This window comes from Labrus mixtus, chromosome 11 (assembly GCF_963584025.1).
Source record: "Labrus mixtus chromosome 11, fLabMix1.1, whole genome shotgun sequence".
NCBI classification, from domain to species: Eukaryota; Metazoa; Chordata; class Actinopteri; order Labriformes; family Labridae; genus Labrus; species Labrus mixtus.
Genome location: NC_083622.1, coordinates 10,011,039 through 10,027,899, shown reverse-complemented (window position 1 = coordinate 10,027,899; position 16,861 = coordinate 10,011,039). Strand labels below are relative to the sequence as shown.

The following is a 16,861-nucleotide window of genomic DNA, read 5'->3' as shown; positions in this document are numbered from 1 at the left end:
CAATGTTTTTAAGTAACAAGGCTGAAACTCTTATATAATCTCTGTATTTGTACAATATCACTACTTCCTGTATTCCTTTAAGTCCAATGCTTTTCTGTCTCTCTTTGTAGGTAGCTTAGGTCCTTGACTTCTCTTTTTCTTTCTCTGCTGTTGTGCCCTGAAAAAGAATAACATGAATAAATGTGCTCAGACACGATGCTGCCTGTCTGGCAGTGTCATGAAGAATTAAATTGCTGTTTCAATATTATATACATAGTTACAATGGTTACTTTCTGTTCACATTTCTGTGTATTTCAGTTACAACACTGCTGGGGTGGGGTGGGGTCTGGGTGTGTGGGTGGGAGGAAGGTACTGTCATATCACAGTGCATGCCTCCAGTCCAATTCTTCTGCAAAAGGCTACAGGCAGGGTCAGCTGGAGTTGCAACTTAGCCAAGGCTAGAAACCTCAGACCTGTATGCATGGCATCTTCTTTGTATTACATATGAAGCAATGCTCAATGTTTGTGTCCCTGTTGAAAAGAGGAAGAAAAATAAAAAAGAACATAATGAAGACATAATGACAACAATTCAAGTGTCTGTAGGTGTGAATGTGAGTGTGGCTGGTTGTCTGTCTCTGTATGTCAGCCCTGTGATTGACTGGTGAACAGTCCAGGGTGCACCCCCGCCTCTCGCCCAATGGCAGCTAGGATCGGCTACAGCCCCCTGCGACCCCGAATGGGAAAAAAAGCTAGATAGATAATGAATGGATGGATAATGAAGAAGTGGCTGGATCATGTCTTTTAATGAGTCACCATGCTAATAGCAGAAAATACTGCAGGGTAGTGTCTCAGTTGTTGCTATGTTTATTTTTCCTCTATAAATACTACCAACACTACACACCTAACATGTACATTTACAGTTTTTTTTTTTACTGTATTTGAGGATGATGTGACCTTGAATAAAAATGACTCCATATTGTAAATCACATTTAAGGAACTGTGTGATAACAACTGCTTTCATTCATTTCAGTGTTTGAAAACTTAACACCACCATGACTGCTTAGTTTGTTCTCCACATGAGACACCAATACGTCCTCTCTTTGTACATGAACGATTACATTTTTATGCTTAGATAGGTGTTGTCTCTCTCCCTGGTGCCCCCCAAAAGGTTGTGTTAATGTGAATCGGTAAGGGAACGATGAATGATGAAAACAGAATAGGTTTTTCACATCCTTGTTAGTGCAGCTGCTAAAATAGCTTACAGTTGTCGACATCTCTGTGTTTGATATGTTAGAAATACAATAAAAGAACAAACACTTTAAATACATTCAAATTAAAGTGTGTGATTAGTTGTAAACAGGCTCCTGCCACTTTGTTACATATGTTCTGGACATGTCCAAAACGTTTTGGTTTCTGGTGCTCTGTTTTTGAGACCTTTTCAAGAATATGTGGGACAACGGTCGACCCCTCTCCACTGATCTCTCTGTTTGGTGTTGCCCCGATGAACACTCCTGTTAATGGGCACCAAACCAATATGATAGCCTTTTGCTCCCTTTTGGCCAGAAGACTAATATTATCTATATGGAAGGACTCTGCACCCCCAACATATGGCCAATGGATAAGGGAGGTCATGTTTCTTGTCCACTTAGAGAAAATCAGATATACTATAAGAGGTTGCACCAGGAAATTCTATATCACTTGGCAACCATTTTTATCTTTTGTTGAAGATATGACAGCTAACCACATAACTATGTAACCTTTTTATTGTTTTATTATTTTTTTCCTTTTTTCTGTTTTGTTTTTTAATGTATTTTATTATTTTCTGTCTGTTATTTATTTGTTTATATGTCAGTTTATTCTTCTTGTCATTGTCTGGCTGCAGGCTTACTGATGATCCAGTGCTCGGGGATTTGGGGATTGGATCAGGTTTCCTTTCTGACTGTCCTATGTTTGTGCTGTTGTTGTCTATGTGATATATTTGAAAAATTAAAATAAAAAGTGTGTGATTACCGTGGTACTTCTGAGAACATTTCAGCCAAATGCGTAAAAGAATAGATGCAAATTGCTCAGAGAGATGTTTATTTACTGGAGGAAAAGTATACAGCCAAGCACTTTAAACTATTGTCTTATTACCATCGCCCTGGTGTGTTTCAATATCTACTGTACAAAAAGAAAAACTCTGGAGATCAGTAGACTGCCTCCTCCACACTTAGAACTGTGCAAACACATAATCACTCATACACTCATCACTTACACACAGTAAAGGTATTTAAAAAAAGCACAATTATTGCTGTTATCTACAAGATAAGATTGAAATACCTTACTTGTAAACTTCACAATCACATCAGGATCCTCTCTTTAGTCGCATTAATAGCACTGTTGCGTAAACATTAGCGATGTCGCTAAACTTGTGACAGCTTTAGCACTGAACGACAAGATCACAAGAGATGATATGACCCTAAAAAAGCATCATCAGCGTAAAAAGTAACGCTGTTTTAACAGTAAATAAGGCTAATAAAGCTACAATACTGGATGGTTTCCACTGTGACCTCCCACAGTTCTTTTGTTTTTCTCCATCTCAGGTTTGCAGCAGGCATGGTAGTTCAGTCCTCTGCTCCTCCATGCGTCCTCCCTGGACCCTCAGGAGGAGGGAGAAGAAGTCATCGTCATCCATGGGACCAGGAGCCCTGCTGCGCTGGTCCTCCAGTCTGCCCTGAGCCTGAAGATGGAAAGCAAATGCAAAAATAAATGCCTGAAATTAAGTTTAAAGAGGACATATTATCCCCCTTTTCTACCTTTTCAAACAGTCCCCCTGTGGTCTAAATGAAACATCTGTGCTCTGCTTTGGTCAAAATATGACATGAATCAAGCACCAGAGGTTTATGACCCTGTATAAACCAGCTCTCTCAGAACGCTCAGTTTTGGTGTGTGTGTCTCTTTAAATGCAATGAGCCCCCCCTGAGTTTTCCCGGTAGACATCACTCCTGTGTAGCGAGAATAAAAATGGCAGACCTGCGCAAAAGTTTTGCTCTAGTCTGGGGGTGGAGTCCATGGGTGGAGATACCAGGGGAAGGGAGGGGATTTTTTCTTTTTACCAGAATCCCACTGTGACATCATAAGCTGAGCAAATTTGAAACAGAGCATTTTTCTCTGTGTTTTAAGACTTATACAGATCACAAACAAAGGACTGGATGGGTTTATTTCACGTTTTGTGGGTCTGCAGAAACTCAGGTTACCCAAATATATGTTCATGTTATTTTCTGTAAAAGTGGATTTTTCATAATATGTCCCCTTTAAAGTCACAACTTCACAATAAATGGCACAATACAAAAGGCTTTGCTAGATGTTTTTTTTGTTGCCACAACCACTTACTTGTGTGGTTAGAATCATATTATAAAGATCCTCATTGGGCACAGGAGCCGCTGCGGGAGCTGGTACAGGAACAGACACGGGCCTTCTCACAAAAGAGAGCTGCTTTATGCTGCCTCTGAAACTTCTGGTCTTTGATTTTGTTGGTGGAGACTTGTCGAGCTGCGCCCTCTGGTCATCCAGCCTGCGAGCCTGACTAGTGGCCACCAGCTCGAAAAACTCCTCCGTCTGCAGTGAAGTCATGGAGGAAAAGATGACTGTGGAGAGAGAACAGAGACGACGGCGGGAGACTTTCAGTGGTCGGACAAAGATGTGAAAACATGTCAGACGAGAACATGTTTCAAAACATTCTTGAGTCACAAAGTTACTGTGTTTAGTTCTGAGTTGTTTCAGCTTGATCAAAATGAGTCAGCATCATGACAATGAAACAAATGCACCAGTTGCATCACTTTACACTTTTAAACACAGTAAAAGCTTTGCTAATCTCTCTCACCTCTGTGTGCTGGTTTGCCGGTGTTGGGCTCAGAGTGGCACCTCCTCCTCAGCCCACCTCCCTCCAGGCTGAAGGAGCAGCGCTGGTCATTGAGCCGCCTCCCCTCCTGGAGGGTGCAGAGCAGCTCGTACAGCGACTCCGGGAAGTCCGGGGTTAACCGGTGAGCCTGAGAAACATGCGTGTAGGTGTCAGAGAAAAGAATGAGGGAGGGAGAGAAAAGGTCTCTTGCCGAGTGGCACAGAATGTTTGTTGGCACAGCAAAAGAATTCACTCGACTCCTACGTACTCCCACATGCTCCGTAGCGAAATGATCATTTTTCCACCATGAGGTTGTTTTTCTAGTAGGGTATCTTGTTAAGTAAAGAGCATACAAAAGAAACACTTGGTTCACTGCATGGCTGAGTTACAGTGATAACATCAGGGCATATGAAAAAAGAGAAATAACAAAAGTCTACCAACCTCTTTTGTGTCTTCTTCAGGTGGTTGCTCAGAGGATTTAAAGCTCTTTATGTCCACTTCAGGGCTGATTTCAGTAACTTTTTCCTCCTCTGTATCACTTGGTTTCTCTTTTTTCTTTTCATTAATCCTCCTCATCTCAAGCGTCTGTCCATCACTCTCATTATCAGCTCTATTTTGTCCATCGTTCATGTTTCCAGCGTCCTCTTTTAAGTCCTCTGCATGGGTTTCTTGTTGTTTTTCCAGGCGCTGCTCTTCTACACACATTTCACTCACTACATCTTTTTCTTTCTTGTCCTCCCCTGCGTGTTCCTCTTCCCTTTTAAGAGCTGAAACTTCAGTGCCGCTCTCTGCAACAACAACTGTCCCTCTGTCAGAAACACCCTGGGTTATGTCCCCTTCTTCTGTGATGTGGAGAGCTCCCAGAAGCCCCTCTTCAGCCATTTCTACTTTGATCTCTGCGCAGTCCATTACTCTTGCTGTCAAATCCTGACAGAAGATACAAAGAAAAACAAGGTTAGGTAAAGGATTTTACGTCAAAGACTTTGAGGAGACATTGTTGGTACTGCTCAGAAAATCCCAACTGGTTTCACCCTTAAAAATAACTTTCTACAGATAAGGTGACTTTGGAGTAGCTGTGTCTTTAAGTGCAAAAGATATCTGTGAAACCAGTTTGGCAGGTTCTAGTTTGCTTCAGATGTTTAAGCGGAAAATCCAAGAGTAAGTCCTATTTTTCTCTCAGTTGTTTGACAACAAAGGTGAGTGATAACACAGATGGAGGAAATGCCCTCTTCTAGAGACTGATTGAGCGTCTTCTTTTCTTTTTTTCCCGGAATCTCACCGTCATCCTTGTTGAGATGTATTATTTCTGCCTCAAAAGTTGCAGCACACAAAATGTAAATTCAACCTTACCTTAAATAAAAGTTGTACTTTCACAGCATCACCCTCTGAAGTCACCACACACCGAGCACAGCATATTTCCCGTCACTTGTCTTCTAAATATTTTGATGTAGAAAAAAAAAAAAGAGAAGGCTGCAATGAAGAGTTTCACATACCGACGTGACAAGCTCTCGCCCGTTCTGTCTGACTGCTACCTTCTCACTCGTCTCCTCTCTTCCTGTTCCTCTTACCGCAGCCCACCCCTATTTACTTAGCCCATATATGACATGTCAATCTATTATGAAACAGGACTGTCAAAGGCAGAAAGAGCATCACATGTTCGCGTTCTATGGTCCCAAGAAACCATTTGAATCATTGGAAATCAATTTAAACGCTGTCAAAGCAGCTGTAATCTTAAACTGCTGCCTTGAGTGCTGCTCATTTGATTATGACTGACTCCACTGCAACATGTTGAAACAGGCTAACAGTTCTTCTGACACTGCTGTGGTTTTGGCACACTTCCTGTTGACACTGCTGCTAAAAGGAGAAGTAGAGTCAGACAAGTGAGTGAAGCTCTGTAAGTGAGATTATAGTTTAAACTGGAGACATGAAAAGGCAGCTACTTAATCTGAGGGGCTCTGACAATGCTGGTAACTAGATTTAGACAACAAGAGACGATAATCTCCATTTTATGTAGATGGACCTTTTTTTTTTTGTTATTTCCTGACATCCACTGTCACACTTCTGCTTTTTGAAAATGCAGGGACACAGACGTTGTGTAACACTTCACCAAGCAGTGTGTTTACCCCTCCTCAAGCACAGAAATGCACAGCCTAGCATATGTTGTGGTGTGTTTACAAGGCGTGCATCTTTTCCTTTCGATTGCTAAGGGACCCTGCTGTGAGTCATGCCTCGCCAAGGCAAAAGGCGTGACATGTCCCTAAAAGTATCTCAGGGGTTAACAGAGAAATGTATTTGAACTCCTCCATCATGTATCTGCCCTGGCCCCTTCGGGAGTAGCAAGAGGAACCCCTCATCATCCATGGCTCCAGGAGCACTGCTCTGGTCCTCCTGCCTGCCCTGGGCCTGTTGCTGGAAGGTAAAGGGTAAAGCCATAAGTGACAAGAAAGTAAACAACATCTTTCTGAAGTTGGAATGACATGGTATCTTTGTTATTTTCTCACACCACAACATACACTTGTGCTATTTGCAGGGAGTACAATTAAAGGGTAAGATTCCCCCAGGCAGTCTCTTACCCCTCTGCAAGTTTCATATGTTGTAGTGTGTTTATGAAGCTTGCACCTTTCAATTGGTAGGGGACCTTGACATGAGTGATGATGCCTGAACAACACAGTCAGAAGGGGTGACACATTCCCAACAGCATAGGGGTCAACAGAAAAGTTATTTTTTTGTTTTTTTCTGGGGTGTAATGATAAAAAAATATTACAATACTGGAATAGTCTTCCCTGGACCCCCAGGAGAAGCAAGAAGAACCACTCACCATCCATAGCACCAGGAGCACTGCTCAATTGTCCTCCAGCTGGCCCTGGACCTGTTGTTGGAAAGTAAAATGCCATACGTTACAAGAAAGTCAATAACATCTTATTTAAGTTGGAACGACATAGTAGCTTTCTTATTTCCTAGTTGGTAGAGTCGTCTCCTCTCAACCGGAAGGTCGAGGGTTTCGATCCCCAGCTGCGCAACATGTCAGATGTGTTCTTGGGCAAGACACTTAACCCTGAATTGCTCCCGCTGCTTCAGTGGTGGTGTATGAAGGGGATTAGTTACTTCTGATGATACTACATAGCGATCACTACCATCAGTGTGTGAATGGGTGGGTGTGACAGGCGGTGTAAAAGCGCTTTGAGTAGTCGGAAGACTAGAAAAGCGCTATATAATAATATATAATATGTGCTTGGGGGTGCACATGAACAATAAACTGGACTGGAAGCAGCACACAGAGGCTGTCTACAAGAAGGGTCAGAGCAGACTCTACTTCTTGAGGAAGCTTAGGTCTTTTAATGTGTGTAGCAAAATGTTATCCATGTTTTATCAGACTGTTGTGGCAAGTGCCATTTTCTTTGCAGCCGTCTGTTGGGGCAGCAGCATCAGGGCTTGTGACTCTAAAAAGCTTAACAAGCTGATTAGGAGGGCTGGCTCTGTGCTGGGGACTCGCTGTGGAGCCCCTGGAGGTGGTGATGGGGAGAAGGATGATACAGAAACTGTTGAACATTATGGACAGTAACATGCATCCCTTACACAATCTTGTGTGTGAACAAAAGAGTGTTTTTAGTGGGACAGATTTAAAAATACTTTTTTACCTACTGCAATTGCACTTTAAAACGACTCCCCTTTAAGTAAGGACAGAAGACAGCCTGAGTTGCATATATCATGTATCATATATCAAACTGTATTGTGGGCTCATGTTTTTTGTATGGGTGGGCTATGTATGTATATATGTGTTGTGTTGTGTGTTTGTATGTATGCTGGCTGCTGGAACACCTAAATTTCCCTGCTGGGATGAATAAAGTTTATGTTATCATATCTTTATTTTATATAAGCTCAAGTCCATTTACCATTCTTCTGCTTTCTGCAGTGAGTAAAGATTCCCTCAGGCAGTCTCGTACCCCTCTGCAAGCAAAGAAAAGTACAGTTTATCATATGTTGCCGTGTGTTTACAAGGCTTGTACCTTTTCCATTCAATCGCTAGGGGACCCTGCTGTGAGTGATGTCTGAGATCAGGTTGTGTTGTGCGCTTGTGAGCACAGTTGGGCAGCAGCAGTCGCCACCGTGCGTCGCTGAAAATGTTGCAGCAGCAGCAGCCTCTGACGGGCAGCGGGCCCGCGAACGGCCGGGGACTCGGCGTGAGTGGTCACCCCGGGATGCACGCACTTAACTCGGTTCATCAACCTTCCCAGCACCGGTCCGACGGAGGGGACTCGGGCCTGGAGGGCACGGAAAACGGACATGAAACCCGCAGAGATATTGGCGACATACTGCAGCAAATAATGACCATCACCGACCAAAGTTTGGACGAGGCACAGGCCAAGTTAGTGACTGATTTAATTCATTTATAAAGTTATTAAACATATGTCTTTGTTTTGCTGCTTTAGTCAAAACCAGGAGCAAAGTTTCCTGAACTTTAACCTATTGTTTACTTAATTACCCAGAAGCTACATTTATACCTAACGGCAATAAAGTTGCTTTTTAATAACATGTTTGATTATATGCCGATACCAAATGATTATTGTTTCTTTGCTGTCATATCTTTGTTAAGTGTTTCCTAAAGCTCAAACGTAACGTTAGCTCAGTTAGTATGCTAGGCTATGCTAACTGAGCTAACTAGCCAAAGCTACTACAGGTAACTTAACAGGTATCGCACATTTTAACGTTTAAATTGTGTTTTCCAACAAACGTAAAGAAGTAATGACACGAGAAATACTTCATAACACGACCCAACTTGTTTTCAAGCAAATACAGTGTTTTTTTGTTTTTTAACAAGTTAATAAATCACTTCCGCACCTCTTAGCTTGTCAGAAGCTAACGTGTGCTACATTAGCCACGTTGAATTTAGTTTGAAAATAATTTGTGTGTTTTTTTGTTTTGGTCAATTCAGCACATTATGTTAGACATAACCTCCTGCTGCAAAGTTATTCTGGTCTTCTGTCAGGTGGTTTTTGCAGTGGAAACAGTTTGTTGTGTTCATAATAAACATTTAAAGAGAGAATTATCAACAAAGTGAATGATTTTGACTCATTTTAGATTATTCCTGTTTTCCTTTGAAATTCAGAGAAGGAAAACATTTCACTGCAAACATTCAAACTATAGACTATAGAAATAGAAAAACTGGTTCAAATGTATATTAAGGTATTTAATATTATGTTACATTTGAATTAAAAAGGTGTTTTCTGTTCTGAACTCCTTATTTCTTGAAAAATGTCACATCTACGAATCAATATGGATTGTTTAGAATATAATAGAATTACTTTATTGATCCCAAACTGGGAAATTGTGGCGTTACAGCAGCAGGTTATCCAACACACAATATGAGTAAAAAAAAACCCACAATTTTAGCAAATCTAAACACAATATAATATTAAATACAAAGTAAACAAGTACTAAAAGATATCAAAAATAAGAATGTGAATATATACAACCAGGATTTAACTAAGCATTACTAGTCTTAAATAGGAAGATTAAATATGGAAGATTAAATGTAAATGTGCAAAAACAGAGTCATAAATGGTTGTAAATTAAATATGAAAGATTAAATGTAAATGTGCAAAAACAGAGTTGTAAGTGGACAGTATTGACATAGGTTAAAGTGCATGAGTGTAGACATGTTATAAGCAGAAACTATACAATATAACGGCGAGTAGACAGCCAAATGAAGTGAACATGAGTGCAGGGATAATTTGTAAATTTAACATGTGCAGAACAGATTACAGTATGGAGAGACAGATATTATCATGATGTCAGTTCTCTGCTCGCAAGAGGTGAGCTGTTGTACAGCGTTATGGCCTTTGGTAAGAAAGATTTCTTGTATCTGTCCTTGTGACAGCGGAGTTGTATCAGTTGGAGATGGTAGAAACCCTGCGGTCATCATTTTATTGTAAAACTCGAACAATACTGCACCTCAATTGAATATATGAAGATCAAAAAAAGCTATGAGACTTATCTTATTTTGAAGGAAATTAAATTAGCTTGAGCTTTTGAGGAACTAAATTAAGTTTAACCCCCCTGGCTCGTCCAAAGCTCAGACTAAATATTTGTACATTTTATATGAAAGTGGTTCTAACTGATGTATGATTGTTTGTTCTGCCTCGTTCCTGTAAAAATAAAATTGAAGGAGGAAAATATTGTTAGTTTTATCTCACGTTATTTTCTTTGCTTACAGGAAACATACACTCAACTGTCACCGAATGAAGCCAGCTTTATTCAGCGTCCTCTGCGAAATCAAAGAAAAAACTGGTAACATCATTTTCTATTATTATTCATTTTAAGTGTTTTTATGTTGTGAGTGCTTGAAATCTTGTGTTTTATCTCCAGCTGGTATTTGCTGAGTGTTGATGTGCTGTGGGCTCTGGTGTGTTTGCAGCTTTATTAGCCAGTGTTGACGTTTTGTCATCAGAAGCCAATAAAACTGAAACCACTTTCAGTCAATGGTTTACAAACAAAGCTCTACTGAATAAGTAATTTAACTGTGGTTAGTTCAACATCTAAAGCTAACACACATAAAGATTAATGTAGTGAAACAGCTATTAGGTTAAATAGTGTTGGTATAATAATAGAATCAAACAGCTGGACAAACAGAATCACAATGCCTACAGGGGAAATACAATACATGTTGGTTTGGTAGCTGCACAGTACACATATGAAGGAGGTAATGAGAGAGTGCTGAGTAATGACCCTTGGTTTTTTTTTCTTTTATGCTATGAAAGGTGGATAAATGTTATTATATTTGTTGTCAGCTGCACAGTACAAATATGATACAGGTGCATACATTTAAAAAAAAAAAGATTCATGCAAAGAAACCTGAAAGTTGTTGTTACATTTGTTTTCAGTTTTACCGTTCAATGATTCCAGGGGAAAAAAGAGAAATAACTTAATTTATAACGTAGATTTGATACAGTGGGGTGAAGATGAAAGAAACAATATATAGTATAATTAGTAATTAAGAGAGGCCAATTAGTACCTGTATAAATACGAGAAACTATTTTCCAACAAGGGTAATGAATAAATATTTAGCAAAGACATTACAAACTGTAAATGATAGTGATGACGCATGAAGTCACAATGGCTTGTCCGTCTTCTAAACACAACATTCATGTTTCTATTCGCTGACCTGCCATTGTTATAGGACAAAGCTGAACACTCATCTTTTGCTTAGAACTAGATTAGATTAGATTGACTTGGCAAGGACATCACAGATACATTGGATGAACAGAATGCAAGTGTTTTAGCAACACCTGTCCACAGGAGGCTTTTGAAAGAAAACCTGTAAAGATAGGAAGAAAAACAATAAGACCGGGAGATACAATAGAGAGAAAATGACAAAAATAATAACATGTAAAGTGATAAAGAGCAGCAATATTTACACATCAAATAGTCAAATATACACATAAACTGTAGAGCAAAGGCAGCATGATTAGACAATAAAACCAGTCAGAAGCTGTTCATGTGAGTGCTGTTATTTTGATTTTAGCCATTGTTTAAGTCCTCTGTTAAAAGCATTACTTTTGCTCTCTAGTTTTATGCTTGTGGGCAGAGAGTTCCAAAGTTTTGCCCCCTTTGCTTAAAACGACATAAACGTGTATGAATGCTCTAGTTGAACTCAATTGGAGATGTTGGGAGTCAAAGCAGGATGTGGGTGTTAACACACTCAGATTCTTGGGTTGATATTTGACCAACAAAACCAACAGACACTGACATTTGTCTTATTGACAGGCCTGTCAATGAGGAACGCCCAGGAGGACGAGCCTCAGGATCCTCAGCTGGTGCGATTGGACAACATGCTGCTGGCGGAGGGTGTGGCGGGCCCTGAGAAAGGCGGCGGGGCTGCCGCTGCCGTGTCTGCTGCCACCAGCACGGGAGGGATGTCACCTGACAGCTCGCTCGAGCACTCCGACTACAAAAGCAAGTTGAGCCAGATTCGCAGTATCTACCACAGTGAGCTGGAGAAGTATGAGCAGGTACCGTGTCGCAACAGCAGACGAGCGCTGACATTGCCCGTACACGCTTGCTTGTACTAGAGCTGCTCGCCAGAAGCGTAATCCATTGGCATGTTAGGTCTAGAGTATAGTCACATAGCTTTCTCTGCAGAAGGGGAATTCACTTCTCTTCCTATGCTGCTTATAAAAACACAGCAGGAGTAATATCCACAACTAAAGAATGTGGAAATATTATTATGAGAGACGCATACCGACCTACACCAGAGCCCTGTTTGTGTTATTCAAACCTCATTGATACTTTTGCAAAATCCACCCTAACAATAATTACTGTTTTATCAGTGCAAGACAATAAACTCTCATATATATATATATAGGACTTCCATGCATATTAATGCATATAATATAATTTTATATTTTCTGTTTATCGATCATTCAAATGCTTAATTCACAAGCAGAACATACCAGTGATGACTATATTGCCTTAATATCACTTTAAATGCATTCTAACAAAATCAGTGTCTTATAAGCAGCATTTTTGCAAAATTGTGAAATATTTTCCCCTTGCCAAAACATGCCACAAAATCCAGGCTAGCTTTTTAAAAATGTCTTTACATTGTCCTTTTTTCTATACTTGACTGGTGGTCATCTTATACCTCACCTGCCCAGGCATGCACTGAGTTCACTACTCATGTGATGAACCTGCTGAGGGAGCAGTCGCGTACCCGGCCCGTGACCCCGCGGGAGATTGAGCGCATGGTGGCCATCATCCACCGCAAGTTCAGCTCCATCCAGACGCAGCTGAAGCAGAGCACCTGCGAGGCGGTCATGATCCTGAGGTCTCGCTTCCTCGATGCCAGGTAGGCATGTGTGGTTCTGGCTTTCTTTTTTTGAGTATTGTGCCCTCTCTGTCTGTAGGTTTTGTACTGGGGCTCTGAATAGGATGCACCTCTTCACATTTTGGAGGACAGCAGCTATAGATAGCGTGGATTCTTAAACACTTAATGTCCGTTTTTCACACATTTTATTTCATTCAAAAGTTGTAAATCCAATACATTTCTCTGGGATAACAGCCATACATAGTACATGTGACCAAAATGTAGTGAACGGTGAAAAAAAGTGGAAGAACAGGTTGTCATGTCGTCATACTCTGTCGTAACCTGTTTTGTACCCGTTTGTGTCTCACCAGGCGCAAGAGGCGCAACTTCAGCAAACAGGCCACAGAGGTCCTGAATGAGTATTTCTACTCCCACCTGTCCAACCCTTACCCCAGTGAAGAAGCCAAAGAGGAACTCGCCAAACAGTGTGGCATCACCATGTCTCAGGTAAAACCTCTGACTGAACTTTAAGGATGACGCAACGATGGACAAGTTCTGTTCTGTTCTATTTACATCTCAGGATGACGTCAAAGATTTTGTGTCTCTTTGTGTCAGAGGAATGATAAAACAGCAAGTCCTTTGTTCATAAAACATATACATTAAACGTAATATGATGCTTGTATGTGTTTGAATGTGCCACTCATAGTTGATCAATTTCTCTCCAACATGTTTATACTAAAGATGGCGCACTCAGCCTTGTATTGTTTGGTGTTTTTTTTTTTTAATTCCAGGTCTCCAACTGGTTCGGCAACAAGCGAATCCGCTACAAGAAAAACATCGGCAAGTTCCAAGAGGAGGCCAACCTTTATGCCATGAAGACCGCCTTAGGGGCCAGACAGGGCGACGATTCTCCGCACACTCCCAACTCCACAGGTGACAAAAGACAAAGGCTTTAATCGCCCTGTGGCGCTGAACTTTAACATTTACCAGGTCCTCCTCCGCCTCCCGTTTGTCAGTCTGAACAGAATGTGTAACCTCAGGTGGTGGAAACTGATGTTTGGTTATGGTAGGCATCTCAAATGTTGATTTTGAGAAGGAAGAAGTGCGTAGTCTTTTTAAAGGAGTGATGTTTTTTCAGTAGCTTGCCTCCTTTTTTGGCTGCTAGCTTCACTTTTTCTGCCACTTCCCAGTTTGCTAATGACTCAGAAAAGCTGTGATAATTTATGATGTGGCAGCTGAGGCAGTGAGATAATGTTCCCTGTACATGTTTCCATCTTTCAACCTTAAAAGACGAAACGCTGACATTTAAGAAAAAAAAAAGAACTGGTTTTGCAAATATTTACAAATGTTTTGTTTTTGTGTTTCAAGTTCTGAAATAGCCCTTCTGGGTTTTTCTATTGTGTTTGTGTTCAGGGTCCGGGTCCTTCTCCCTGTCTGGGTCCGCCGACCTGTTCCTCGGGGTTCCTCCTGTGAACGGCGAGCAGTCTGCTTACCAAATGGGCGTGCAGGTACTGAAGTAGTTACCCTCATATTTAAACGATTGGACCTCATGTGAGGCGTATTTTAATTCATCAGAAAAGATCATTCTGCTCTGCATGGACTGAGCTGCAGAAATAGAAATCCATCACAATCTGAATTCAGTTTTTATTCATTTTAACATCATTTACCATTGTTTCATAATTCCACGAGTAGTTCACGTTCAAAGTGTCACCCTTACTAGAGCCTATATGGGCTTCTTGTACAGCCTACAGCTATAGAAATGTAATATCGCTGAAACAGAGGCGCTAATCTGTAAATCTGTCTAACGAGGTGAACAGGTGACATGTGCACATTCAAAGTGTTTTTATCTTTCTTGCTTTTCCCCCTTTATTCATACTCGAGAGATCATTGAGGGGTGACCCTAATTTACAATAACTTTAAGATATTACAGAATGAATGAAAAGACGGAAAACTTATCATCAGGGGGCGCCGGTACCTGAATCCTGTGACTCCTTTCCCGCCTCTCTCTCTGTCCGGTTTCTAACCAAACCAAAAGAGCCAGAAGACAGATGAATACATGGACACTAAAATCAACAAACTGGGGGATTTCTATGAAGACAGTTAAAACAATAAGTAAAAACTAGAGTGTAGGAAGAAGCCTAACATTTATTAAAATAATGAAGCAAGATCAATGAGTATAATACAAATAAAGCTGGTTTGAAGCAGAGCTCATCATGTGGGGAAAATGTAATTTAGTTTAAGAAAGTGTGTGTGTGGGGGGGGGGGGGGGGTTCTACCAGGTGTCAGATGCAAATGGAATCCCCAATTTAAACATCAATTAATGCACATTGATCTCTCCCCCCCCCCCCCCAAACAGTGAAGCGCTATTAGTGTAGATTTCAGCAGCACGTTGCCCGCTGACACACCTTATACTTTCCCTTTTCTTTGGATATGTCAGGCTAACGGGAACTGGCAGGGACGGAACTCGCCGCGGTCCGGCAACTCGCCCCACAGCGACCAATCAGACAACTCCGACTGATGCCCCCTCCGGTCCAGAACGGAAAGTCAGTCGACCGTAAAGAAGACAGAAAAGAATGATTTCACACTTCCCACTCGGCTGCAGGTTTTTGTTTCATGTTTGTTTGGTTTTATTATCCGTATTTACTTTTCTTACCGCTCAGCGTCGGTCATTCTTATGTTTATGATTCGCTGAGTGCTCGGATGGTAGAGTGAATATGTGTGTGTGCGTGCGTGTGTGTGTTGTGTGCATGCATGCAGGTGTGGTTTTATTATTGGGGTCGAAGGGTTTTTTTCCACTACGTTTAGACATGTTACTGAGGTGTTTGTCGATGGGAAGGAGGAGAGAGGAGGTGCATTATCATGGTTTTTAGCACACTCATTATTATTAATATTAATATTATTGCCGTTTTATTAATGCTACAACTATTTTCATGTTAACAGCTCAGATAGAGAGAATGCATTTATGAGAGTGTGAGAGGGCAATAGAGAAAAATCCAAAGATTTAGTGTGTTTGTTTCTCTGTTTTGTTTGTTCTGTTTTTATTTTCTACCGGGCGTCTGTGTCCCTGTAAAAACGAATGAGGCGTGTCTGAATTCACGTTAACGGTTTGAATGAGTATATCAACAGTGCTGTCTTTTTTCTGTACAGTGAAACACCTGTATTCTCTCTACCTCTTTTACAATAAAGACTCTCTGTATTCACTACCACACGGTGATCTGTGCAGATTTGTGTCGAGGCGGAGCGGAGGGTCATCATGAGAAAAAGTTGATGAGTAAATAAAAGTGAATTCCAAACATCACCTCTAACTTCAACTTCAGCATGTTATTACTTTGGTTTTGCTAAAGGGGTTTTTAATACATGGGCCTCTCATACGAAGGAGGTAAGCTGAATTTAATTTTAGTTTTGGATAACAGCTAAATATCTAATTCTGTTTTTCCTGAAATGACTGACTCTGGATGAACAGGTAGTCATGGGAACACTTTTTACCTGAGAAAACGTTAAACCATGAGGGGAGGAAAAATGTAACCATAAGGAAGGAAATACTTAAAAGGAACCTTGGTGCGCGCACTAATGTATAGAGGCTGTAGTCCTCCAAGCAGGCGGCCCAAATCAGACATGTGGCTCCTTTCCTGCATATCATTCCCCACTCTCTCTCTCTCCCAGATTTCTGACTCTATCCATTGTCCCATCTCTACATTAAAGCCCCCAAAATAAATGTTGAAAAAATATATAGGCCTTTATTATAACTGCTAAATCATTTAAATCGCAAACATGTCTCGTCTACAGAGATTAATTTGAACATGTTTGAGTGGATGTTGTGCCGACATATTCCTTAATTTATCACCTTTTCACATTACTTGCTTATTTGAAGACTGCGTTAATCAACAGAGAAAATAATTGTACAGGAGTCAGTCACTTTTGTCACACTTTATATATTCACATTATTGAAAAACAGTATCGCCCATCACATGTCAGTTTTATGTCTATTTTTACAGTGTTGTTGTATCGTGTGTTAAAAGCCTAACCAATGACAAGGATGGCAAATTAGCCAAGGATAGAAGTCCTATGAACTTTTATTAGATGTAACAATGCCTTCAAAATTGTCCCTGACAAATTAATTACATTTCAATATGAAGTTTCAAGTGCTAATTGCCCAAATATATGGAAATTAATTTTATTTATTTGTTAGAACATCCTGA

At 40.7% G+C, this 16,861-nt stretch overlaps 2 protein-coding genes across 2 annotated transcripts; one reads left to right on the top strand and one right to left on the bottom strand.

Annotated features, from left to right (window-relative positions):
- Positions 1 to 2,041: 2,041 nt before the first annotated feature.
- LOC132983552 (G-protein-signaling modulator 1) lies at positions 2,042 to 5,637 on the bottom strand. The gene is made up of 5 exons (XM_061049897.1): positions 5,210 to 5,637; positions 4,301 to 4,786; positions 3,842 to 4,007; positions 3,352 to 3,605; positions 2,042 to 2,698 (listed from the first exon to the last, which is right to left on the bottom strand). Exons 2-5 carry the CDS (start codon positions 4,766 to 4,768, stop codon positions 2,558 to 2,560), a joined length of 1,029 nt encoding a protein of 342 aa, XP_060905880.1. The 5' UTR covers positions 4,769 to 4,786; positions 5,210 to 5,637; the 3' UTR covers positions 2,042 to 2,557.
- A 2,221-nt stretch (positions 5,638 to 7,858) lies between these two features.
- On the top strand, positions 7,859 to 15,868 carry pbx2 (pre-B-cell leukemia homeobox 2). The gene is made up of 8 exons (XM_061049896.1): positions 7,859 to 8,225; positions 10,074 to 10,147; positions 11,624 to 11,868; positions 12,514 to 12,704; positions 13,034 to 13,169; positions 13,454 to 13,595; positions 14,076 to 14,170; positions 15,100 to 15,868. Exons 1-8 carry the CDS (start codon positions 7,981 to 7,983, stop codon positions 15,178 to 15,180), a joined length of 1,209 nt encoding a protein of 402 aa, XP_060905879.1. The 5' UTR covers positions 7,859 to 7,980; the 3' UTR covers positions 15,181 to 15,868.
- The last annotated feature ends 993 nt before the right edge of the window (positions 15,869 to 16,861 follow it).